The 12,203-nt window shown below is 40.0% G+C and overlaps 1 protein-coding gene across 1 annotated transcript in view; it reads right to left on the bottom strand.

The window, feature by feature from the left end:
• Nucleotides 1–12,203, bottom strand: part of kat6b (K(lysine) acetyltransferase 6B) — a 36,938-nt gene that overhangs the window by 20,880 nt on the left and 3,855 nt on the right. The window contains exon 3 of the mRNA XM_072678180.1: nt 8,597–9,476. Coding sequence (XP_072534281.1) covers nt 8,597–9,217 — 621 coding nt within the window. The 5' untranslated portion in view covers nt 9,218–9,476. The remainder of the gene's footprint in view (nt 1–8,596; nt 9,477–12,203) is intronic.

The following is a 12,203-nucleotide window of genomic DNA, read 5'->3' as shown; positions in this document are numbered from 1 at the left end:
TAAAAAGGATCAATTGACCTCTACAGGCCATTTTTGAGACAAGATACAAAAAAAAAATTAAAAAAAAAAAAACAAGATTGAGAAAGTATTACTTGCATATTGAAAAATAGGAAAATTACCTGCTTTACTATCTTTTATTGACATATACACAGTTCTAATCACCACTGCAGACAAGGAAAATAAATGAATTCATTTATAAAATTTGTGCTCATAGGTGTGTATGGTCCTGTCTTTCAAACCAGGAGCACCAGTGCTCCTTGCAAAAAGCTCACCAAAGAACCCTGGGCTAACCAGCCAATAGAAAACTATTTCAGTGCTTTCTGTTAAAGTTAACATTTTTCATAAAATAACAATTACATTTTCAAGTAAGCAGTTGAGAAATATCTCTGGATTGTACTCTTGTTACTAAGAACAATAGGTTCTAGTAAATGGGCAAACTCATACGTTAGGTATGTAATGTATCATTACTCAAACACGCTCAGTGTGCAAAACTACAATAACCACATGCTTAACTGAACGCTGCATCAGAGCAGTACTGGGCTTAGCATATATCCCACAGGGTACCGTAATAATGACATTGTTGAATGTGTGTCTGTCTACCAACAACAGGCTGCAGATCCACACACTCGCAGTCTTAAAAACCTTTGTACCTTTGATCTCAAGCGTGTCGAGTTAGAACATGCTAAAGCAAAACCACAAACCGCAAGTGTGGACCTTGCAACAGACAAGGGTGTTGCGTGGGACCACTTGTTGCAGTTGCACAACTACAATAATGTATGCACTCTTACAGAGACTAGCAATTTTGCCCGGGCACTGCTTGTACACACTCACAGTATTAGAACCTGCAAGAGTTAACACACTCAGCCACTGGTCACTTGTGTATGTAGATCCTCTGTGTCCAAATGTCTGTTGACTCTTCTAATGAACGCATTAAAAGTGCACTTTAAGTAGCACCCATTGCTGACACAGATGTGTGAAAGCACACACAGCTTGTCAAGTTCCTGTAGAGATGTTCTGCCAATAGAATAGGACGCTCTGGAGCAGATAAACACGAACCTACCATCACCATGCCTAAAGCCAGACGCGGGCTCCAGGCTTAGTGCTGTGGAGCAGGCGAACTGTAGGGGATGAGGTGGGGTGGTGATCATCCAACATCCTAAACTCACCAAAAGCAGGATACACTCTTATACCCTTCATTTTGACAGATAAAATGAATAAGCAGATATCCCAATATGCAAGGTATTTCTTAACAGGGCTAGGATACTTCTTGGAGTCTTTCAGACAAAGCCTTAAGCTACAGAATGTTAGCCAACATCAGTACACAGTCAAAGGAACTAGCCAAAAGTTGCACCTCTAGCTTGTAGGTCATGTTTGTGTTGCAGCAAAGTCTTCTATAATTCAGTAGAAGCTCCACCACTGGGAGTCAATAGTGGTCCCATATGCAGCCTGAAAATCCATAAGAATCCCTCTAGCCGTCAAACTCAAGTTGCCTGATATTGTGTCATTGCTGCGGAAGGCTTCATATGCTAAGTACAAATGGCTAACTGGGCACAGAGTTCAACACAACTGTCATAACATTCAGAAAGTTAACCTCAGGGATACAAACATTTGGTTTAAAAAGGAGACTCGGCACAAAACATTTCTCATGTTGGCAGGGCCTCGCTGCTGTAGTTTAAGCACAAACTCTCAGAGCATGAGCACTACAAGAAGGAAAGATGGAACGATAACAGTTTACACAATAGGTCTGCTGCCACAGTCAAAACATCTCTAGATGACAAGCATGTCTTGTAGACGCAGAAACACAGGACAGCACTTGAGAATTCTGCACACTGTTGAAATACCAGCAGCTCCCGCCAGTCATTTTAAAAGCTCATTCAGTTTTATTTAAAACTATCAGGTCTTCTCTGGACAAAACTCACATTCCCAGTCAACACTTTAAACACACAGGTAAGGACAACTCTGCATGCCAGGAGAAAAATAAAAATAAATAGTGTATCGCTGTGAAAAGCTCTGATCAAGCAGCAGCAGTAGTGGCCAGGGTTCATACAGACTCAACAATCAACCACCAGAAATGAAAACTTTCCAAAATATTTCCGAAGGAGCATACAGGGAAGTCATTCTGGCTTACATGCGTAGATAGCTACATGAGATAATGCAGTGTATCGTTTCATGTTTTCCTTTCCACTGGTTAAACTGATTTTCCAAACAGTAAAAAGTGTCACTCAAGCATTGGCCATCCTCTAGCACAGCAATTCCCAAACTGGATCTTGGAGCATTGCCTGCCTTATGGATTGTTAACTGTCCTGCTCCCAAACCACCTGATCCAACCAATCAGATCAAGCCATTCCTGAGTTTAGGGGCTTTTTTGTAATTGCACTGGGATGCAGAACAAACCAACCGCACATAACCCCCCGAGAATGCAATCTGACCTTAATACGACTCAACTATCAGGTGTACGCTGCAAGTTTGAGCTAAGGGCTCCCATAGCCTGGTATGGTAACTAGGACAGTACATACATACATACATACATACACATCACAGCAGGTCATTAGACCTCTGCAGTCAGTACTTGTGAAGCCCTCCATTGAACTAACTAAAGTAATCAATACCTTTTTTTAGTACCTCGCGTAAATCAAGTGTTTAAATGAACAAACTTTGACAGAACAAAAAGGCATTGACCCTCATATAGGTAGAAATCTCAAGCAACAGTCAGTAGGGGTCACCAGGGCCAAGTAAACGTGAGCAGTGTCCCACATAAAACTCTGAGCTGTTCTTCTTATCTTCATAAGGATTCCAGGATCACAGCACTGACAGAAGACTGGGATGGTGCCCAGTTGAAGGTTTGGCTTCTTTGACAACTAAACAAACAGCTTATGTATACTTCTGGCAATAAGCAGCGTTCATTGACGTGAATTTATATGTTCCCTCTGGCTGTGCTTTCATGTTCCAGTCTACTGACACACACATCAACATCTTCACAAGGCAGTCTGAGCAGAGCAAAGGGCCAGGAGTGGGTGTATGAAGCATGGTAACGTCTTCTGGTTGATCGTGAGAGAGGAATGCACAGCAGATATGCTCTCTTGCTGACCCGTGACTTGTCCCATTACATTTTCCAACAGCTCCATTAGCTCATCCAAGCCTCTAATGCACAAGAGAAGCTAACAAGGATGGCAGGCCTATTACATTACAATTACCTGATCCAGTGACACTCCGCCTGAGGAACCGCACTAACAGACACACTAGTATATTAAAGGCTCAGCTCAGCTTCAACTTGGATCTTATTCTGGTCTTCTCTCCAAACTAGCCTACATGTTTAACTTTACTGTTGAAAGTTATGGCATGGTCTACTGGCACTGATACCAATATATAAAAACATACAGAACATAGCACTACATGTACCTGGGTCAGCAATATAGAGAGAGGAAAAAAAAAAACTATTAAAAAGTTTATAAATTGTTTAAAAATCGAATCGATTTTTAAAAAGCTTTCAAGTTTTATTTTTTGCCGCTTCTACAAGTTTTGAAAATGTAGCAAGTGTAGCAACCATGCAATATGGTTAAAAAGACTCCCACTAGACTGCACTAGGACTTTAAAAGCTATTTTAGACTGAAGTCTAGGTTTACTTTTGTATTCATATATTTTGAATCAGTTATTCATTGATTGATTTTTTTTAAGCTAAGCTGACCCTGCAAGTTACAGAAGTTACAGAATTTTATCCTATTTTTGGTTTAAATATAAAATGATGCATAAAGATTTGATACAGCAAGGAACCTAAAAGTGTAGTAATGTGTTCTATTTGTTTACATTGACGTTTCATCCTTTCAAACACATAATTTAAATCAAAATTTAGACCATTTGAATAAAAAAAAATAAAAAATAAAAATGGTTTCTGAATCAAACCGTGAAGACACTCAATCGAAACGCCAGACACGGAGAGATTCGCACCCCTATTGTGAGCAGAGTATGATTATACCTGCAGTGCATCCTTATGCAAAACACTTGAAACCAAAATAAGTGTATATAACAGCACACAATAAAACACAATCAGCAATAAAAAAATAAAAAAAAACTACTAATTAAATCACAGAGACCGCATGGTGATAATCCATCACACTGAAAGTGCATCAGTGCTCCACTAACTGGGGACATTACAGAACTTTTAAACCAGCAGAGAGGATTGGAAAGCTTTAAGAAAATAACCTTTAACTGCCATCAAACATCTGGAACAGCTGGAAACTTGCCAGGGAGAGGAGTACAGGCACATCCTGTCCCTGTACTACATACTAAGAAAGACGTTCACCTTGTTTACATCTTGAGGTCACAAGTCTCAAAAACCAAGTGCAAGATACCACTTCCACATTAAGAGGCTCTTAGAATGGGGTTTAAAAAAAGAAGGCTATAGCTGAAAGCATGGTCCAAATGCAGCTGTGACTGGTACCTACCATTATATTGAGAATTAATTCCACTGTGAAACTGTGCTTTCACTGCCAAGAAGACTTGGCTGCAGGTGATTCTTCCACAGACAAAAAAAAAAAAAAAAAAAAAAAAAAAAAAAACTTCAAACATCTCAAAATCAACACAGAAATGGGACCAGAACTCACCACTCTGGCTCGGCCAACATAGTGTCTGGAATTAAACCTTACTGGAAACCTGCAGTCAGAATTAAAGGAGCAAACCAAAGGATATCAAAAGACATTGGAATGCTCTGCTTGTAGGAGCCAACGCACCTGCAAACACAGTATCCAAGTATATTAAAAGGACACCAAAATAGAATGAATACGTTTAATATTGAGAGTCAAGTAACAAACAAAGTTCAAACAAAGTTTTGCATTCAAGGACGAGCAAGTTACGAGGATTTTCTAAGCATCTTTCTAAAAATCTGGTTAGCATAACGGGTAACACTACTACCTTTCCCGTGGCACAATAGGTCTCGATTCTCCAGCTAGGCAAGCAAACCACCATACACCAGTAAAAGTAGCTCCTAACGCTACATTTGCCCATCCGTGCCACACGATTCAAATGCAAGCTGCTCCGGATAAGAGAAAGTCAGCCAAATGCAGTAAACATAAATGTGAAATCAGTCTTGAGGTCAATTAAAAAGCATGGAGAATACATATGGCTAACCAATTATAACTCTATCAGGTCTAATTAATTAGCTCTAGCCCAGTGCTCTTCCAATCCTCCTCCTGGAGACTTACCTTCCTGCAGATTTCAACTCCAACCCAAATTGAACACCCCCCATTTAGTCAATCAAGCACTCCTGAAGTCAGTAATTAGCTGGGTCAGGTGGGGGGGATTAGGGCTGGATACAAAGTCTGCAGGAAGGTAGCGCTCCAGGAGCAGGTTGGCAACCACTACTTCAGTTCCTAATTAGCTCTAAACTTAGTTTGGAGCCAATTAGCAATGCACAATATCAGAAGCATATCAGTAGCCACAGTTAACTGCTTAAAAATAAATAAAACAACAGGACTGGACATGTTTATTAATAAATAAATATAATAAATAAATAAATAAATAAATAAAAAGAGAAAAATGTTTTTTACAAGATATTTAGCATGTATTTATTTGCTCTGGAAGACCAGAATGACGGCAGGTTTGCACAGTAGGTATATCATTTGCTTACAGTATTTACCTCTGCAGTTTGGTGATGCAATTCCACACATTTCCATGGTGTGCCTTTTAAACATGCTGACCAATGCTAATGAGTGTGTCTAAATCACAGGCATTCGGACAGGCCTGACAACTATTTGACCAAAACTATGAGGATCATCTTTAACCAAGTGACATTTAGTCAGAATCATTCAGGTTTAACGCCCACTGGGGCCCAGAATGTAAGATTTTATTATTCCGCCATCTATCTGCAAATTTGCTTTAATCCAACCTTGGATTTCTGTCCCCTCTCCCCTCTTATACCACATGTTTAAGTTGCTCTTGAAATGGGTTAAATTCAGGATTTGGGATCTTAAACCGCTCTTACATCATTAGTTGATGGAGGAATTTCAGTATAATTCAATAGTTAAAGATGCATACAAGATACATAAAGGCTTTGAGGTCAACCACAAACATCGGATCCCCAGTAACGATTGCACCGTTTGAGGGAACGCTGTTCCAACTCCAGATTAGTCGATTTGTGCTTCTGTACAGCTTTTTGATCAAATGTACAGTTTTCAATTGTCAATTTTTCTTTACAACTTTTCGACCTACAGGAATGGATTGGGTGCAAAAGTCTGTGCTCTATGCAGTAGGATCACCCAATCAACCACATAGGGTCCAATAGTTGCACTTTAATAGTTGGGTACTACTTTCTATAGACCCCTAAAATGTACTGCTTTTTGGATAAAAAGGCTTAATCCAAAACAAGACATCAAGCAATGGATCTGAAAAAACAAACATTCATGTAGTAACATGTAGTAACCTGTTCAGAGTCCTTTTTTAAGCACAAACTGATGTCCTTAAAGCACCAATTAACAGACATTATGCCCGGCCCGCAGCAGTAAGGGCATTCTCAGAAAGTCAATAAGAGTTTTGAGAGTCTGCAGTGTGAAACTAAACTAAACAGTGGAAAAACCTTAACATAATATTTAAAAGAACATAAAATTATTGGGGAAACGCTCCGTTTTACCAATTGGGAAGGAATGAATCTTTCTCTGCTTTTAAACCAGCACTGAACAGCACATTCAGAACTGGAAGGTGGCTAATGCTAATACAAATGCTATAGAAACCCAAATCTTGGCACATTCACCTCACTATAAATACAGTATAGTGATTTCACATCAGTAGTTCACAAACAACAGATATCAGTTTTAAAAGCAGCTGGGAGCTGAATGGTCAGTGAGGTCAGTCAGACTGGATTAGAAGATATAGCTCACTATAACAATAATTTAAAGAAAAGATAAGTCATTTTACCTCAGTATTAAATCAGTAGGACATAATCTTTTCCATACTTCCTCTGACTGGCAGTAGAGTTGGGCAATATGACTTAAAAATAAATTAATGAATAAATAAAGTATAATGTTAAAGTTTCAGTATTTTCAGTATTTATTTATTCACATTTCCATTACAAATCTCAAATCTCTCACTTCGCTATCTCAAATATAATTGGTAAACATTCAATTGTCCAGAACTAAGTTTATTACCAGTTTATTATAGAAGTCACCAAAGTCATCAAATCTATCTAGTATCTAAACCTAGAGAGAAATATGTTACTCACAGCCATAAACCACATCAGACTTGGTTGCTTTTGTTAGGTATTTTAGTGTCAATGTAGGGAACTTTGAGTTACTCGGAGTTTGCTGAATACCCTTAATGTGACAGGCCCCTGGTTGATGCATGGTTGTCAGAAATTTGTAGGAGAAACAAAGAAAAGGGCTTAAGCCTATAATGCACTGTGTGACAAGTTGTGCTATTCTGTTCACCACAGCTGCAAACCAGTGGCCCTGTACTCAACACTACACACACACACATACACACATACACACATACACACTTCTACTGAACTGATGTAATCAGCACTACTTTAACAGACCCTTATTCAATTACTGTGTTTCAATCCAAGCAGGAGTTTCAAGAATGTCAAAAAGAAAGCCAACCAGGGCATCTAATATACCTTCCCCAGCAGAAAATCTGATCCTGCCAGCAAATGGGACAAAAGAGGAGGGGTCTGGCCCTCTCCTTTCTCATATCTTAACCCCTAGCAGCATATGATAAAGAGGCCTGGAGCAGCTGCAGACTGACCAGTCCCCAAGCACACAATTAACAACAAAAGGGCCCTTTTAACGCATTGAGCTAATCAGCGGCCGGCCCACCACTGCAGGCTCCCTAAACCATCTGCGAGATGGCAGACCTTCTCCCTGATTGTGAAAAAAAGGACTGGCACCATGCTATCATGTCCTAGTGTCAATGAAAAACACATCGCTTAGCAACAGTCAAGCCCCCGCGCCTGGAAACCAAAAGCTTTTGCTTTCAATGAACAACTCAACAAGGAGCAGACAAGGGAATGTGCTCCAAGATTTGATTACCAAATGGTCTCCCATTGTTAGTAACCCCCAGCTAAAAAAAATGAGCACTAAGAGCCAGAGCCAGAGCCAGGCTAAAACCCATAGCTTAAATGACAGTGAACCAGGGACAGCCTTAAATAATCATTTTCCTCCCAGTGTAGGCTATAAGTAAATCACCCACTACTTTAAGCATCACTAGATAAAGACATTTCACCTACTGACATTTTATATCTGTGACATATTAAATGCTGTAAGCGTAGGGGAAGCACAGACTGGCAAAGTACTTCCTCATGTGAAATCTAAAAATGAGCTTAAGCACACAAAGAACACACCATTTCAGAATTCATGGTGGTTTTACAGAGAAATTCAAGCCCACATTGAAACAGCAACATGCCAGGTGTCTACTCCCTATCCTGTGGAAAAAATATATATTTACATTTCCTCAAATGCAACACCTTACAGATGACAAAATATCTTAAGATAGGCTCAACCGGAGAAAATTTACTTCATCCATATCAGCAATCTTTGTACATTGGACATAAATCAAATAAAATTAAACTGGGTTTTAATGTCAACTAAAACATCCCCAATATCCATACCTGATCTTTCTCGTGTGGGAGAAGCGTCACAGGTGGAAGGTCCAGAGCCCAGGCTACGCTGCTCCTGAAACCTGCTTTTCCTCCTGCTCCAGCATTTTTTATCCTATAGAGTGGCCCTTCCTTTAGCAGCCTCCCGTTATTCACCGCCCTCTTAGCAGCCAGCCTCAACCGCTGCTGAAATCTGGGGTTAGCCACAACACTCACCAGGTCATCCTGGCTCCTTAGGAACCGCTCTATGTTCCTAAGAGAGGAGCCTGCAGGGACACCCAGACCCTCAATAGCCCTCCTGAGGACCTTATTCCAATCCACATGTCGAAGATCTCCTGCAGGTAGCACAGATCCCACCGCAGAAGATGCCGGGCCTCCAGGCTTGATCGCCGCAATCCTCCCTGGGTTATCCGGATCTTTGTACGAAGCGCAACCTTTGCTAGTAACCTTAAGGATGGATCCATCCTTCACAGCCAGCTCCAGTTGCTGGAGCACAACACCCTTGTCTAGTCCGTGTGATGTCGATACAGCATGACAAATTCGCTCCTCTGAAGGCCGCTGCTTTTGCCTTTTGATCTTCTGAATAGCCTCAAGAATCCACTCTGTGTACAGGGGATTGGCCAGTTTCACCATGGTGAAATAATTTGTTTCATTAAGGCGTAATCCATGAATACATTCCTTCTTTTTTTATGAGCAAAGAATTCGCATCCACAAGCAGAAGTCAGCCATTACTACACCATGATGGATGAGATTTGTTTGTGACAGAATTCCTCACACCAGACCGTCTCTACATTTCCTCAGGTTTCCTCGAAATAGATGGCCAAAAGAAATCCCTTAATAAATCCAGAAGACTGTCCTGAACAATCCTTTTCAGGTCACACACGGGAGATACCTGAAAAGAGAAGAAGAAAAAGTATTACAGAATGAAGTTTGATGGAAAATACATTTTGTATGCATCAGACCACAAGGAACACAGTTCTCAACCTACCCTAGACCTTTAAAAAAGGTAGTCAGGCTGACTTTCTAAGAACTGTGTGGTGCAGTTTAGAGATAAATACGAAAATATGCAATCAGCCAAAATTAGCCGATCCTGAGCCAATCATGTCATATTCTGAAGTTAAGGATCACCTATGTGAGGCTTCTGGTCATAGGACACTTCTGTTCCTTGTTCAACCTGGAACTACGATGCTTGCACACTTCTGAAAAAAACACAATAAAGGCATGTTGGCTCTGGATGTTGTGTCTGATTCAAACTCATTTAAAGAATGTCTAAAACTAATGTGCCTGATGAAGGAATCAGAGTAAAGACTTTACTCTCAGTCTGTATCTGGTTAGTGGTGTTCAGTGTGCATCAGAGCACTGCAGAGCTAACAACCACCACTAATCACTCAAAACAGCCAACAGTGCAGACAACAACTAACCAACCACTCAAAAATTTAAATGTAGTTGATTCCAAAAAAGTAAAGTACATTTCTTGTTGAGAGTCACTGTGGGAACATTACAAAAGCCCTGCACGATGATGCATTACCAAGTTCGCCTAGAAAGGTTATTGAAGCATCCTGACCCACCCTTGATCTGTATCATATCATAGTATCGTCCATCTCAAGCATAGTTTTTATTACCATGCCACTGAACCAAATCACTAAAACCCAGGGAGTGAAAATCCTCTACAAATATGCTTTTGGCATTAGAGATGCCCCTTCTCTTTAAATTAGTAATAGTGGCAAAACAGCTTGGTTAATGTTTGAACAGATTAAACCGACAGCTTGAATCCAAACAGGTTGAATTAATCGAGACAGTGCTAGTCCTTCATTAATATAAAACAAAGCCTGCTAAGTGCTGGCAAGAGAGACTCATTTTTCTGTTTTACAGCTGTTAAACTGTACTCCTACACATTTACATCACAACCTGGGATACTGAAGGCAAAGGCAGGGCAGCAATTGAGCAGCTGTTCTCAAACTTTCTGCAATTTATTGTTACGACATGCAAACTCAGGCAAATATGGACCGTTCTATAAATCTGATGGGAGTACAAGTTGTTTTTCCAGTGATGTACAAGCTTTAGCTTTCAGAAATCTGCTAAACTACTAATAGTGTCTAGACTCACTACTCATTTTTTGATTGTCCTCCTCATTCTACCATTAGAAAAATTCCTTGGCTGGCATCATCAGTGTGCTCTGCAGTAAGCTGTAGTTTCACAACCTCGATGACTTGAACCCTGAGACAGCTAACATTTCGGTCTACCGATACCAAATTCGTCAAATTCCACTTGAAAGGTAGTTGATTTCAGCCTATTGTAGCTGGTTAACTGAGTGATTAGCCTAGCGGTGTTGCGGCATATCTCGGATCATGTTTTTTTTTTGGCTCAGGTCAAACTTTGTATTGGCTCGGGAACAAAATTCACAGAGCCCCTGGCTATACATCACAGATCTAACTGAGAACTGTAGCAATAAAGAACCAAACAGTAACCGTTTAACAAGGTGTGTTGCTGAAAATCAATGTGACAGGCTCTCTCAGACTTCTACAACAGATGTGGTATACATACGTAATTAATTGGACAGTAAGCAAGCAAAACTGAATCAAAAGTGACAACACAAACTGATCACAACAGAAAAAAATGCACTCTGTGGACTACAGATGGTGTCACTTAATCAGGTGATTCATGAAGACCGAGCATGCAGCTTATGTTCCTGAATTATCACAGACTAATAAAACTCCTACATAAAGGGCTCTTATGTGGAGGATGCAGTCTCAACTGTTACAACCCTGGACACCACCTAGACTGACACAACGTTCACATATTAATCAAACAGATATATCACTAATAACACGTTCCTACAATCCACCAGTTTTGCAACATGTTCATCTGAACACCATCACGACAACATTTTAAAGACCTCTAAAACACTGGCTATAACTTTTGCCTTTTGAGCATGAGCACAATGTTTTTTGATTATTAATAGCAGACGTTATTGCAGATCTCTTTTTAATTAAATGTTATTTTTCTTGGTTTCACTAAAGCTGACAAGATGTTGGCCTTCTGGATCTCAATGTATCTGAACTCCTTCATGTATCTAAAAGGCTTAAATGACATGCAAAGTGTCTGGAGTTTGATAACGCGCTAATGTGCCATCTTATATTTCAACATTTTCATAGACTGCTGGAGGCCACATTTCTTTGCCATTCTCTGTTCTGAACTGGACCCTATACTTTCTTCCTCATCTAAGTGTGCCTTGTTGTGCTTTAGTTTGTCTTCAACCTTTTTTGGAAAACAGTGAGCCTCTTATTCACATCTCAAAACAATCCTGAGAAAAAAATATGCATTGGGACCACTGCTTGCCCTTACCCTATACTGTACCCTTACTATTATGTGCAGTAATTACAGGTTTGTCATCTTGCCACAGGTGGGTGTTTAACTGTAGCAAATGTGTTACAAGCATATGTAACAGGTAGATATGTGCATGTTTGTATAATACACATAGACCCTGACCCAGAAAACACTGAGGTCTTACAGTTTGCTGGTTGGCATGCATGCACATGGGAAGAGGGCCATTAATTGCCATTCATACACAATATCAATATCACCTAAAGAATAAAATAATGAAAATAGCCTCATCATA

This window comes from Salminus brasiliensis, chromosome 4 (assembly GCF_030463535.1).
Source record: "Salminus brasiliensis chromosome 4, fSalBra1.hap2, whole genome shotgun sequence".
NCBI classification, from domain to species: Eukaryota; Metazoa; Chordata; class Actinopteri; order Characiformes; family Bryconidae; genus Salminus; species Salminus brasiliensis.
Note: the sequence above shows the minus strand (reverse complement) of the source record. Positions and strands in the feature narration are given on the sequence as shown.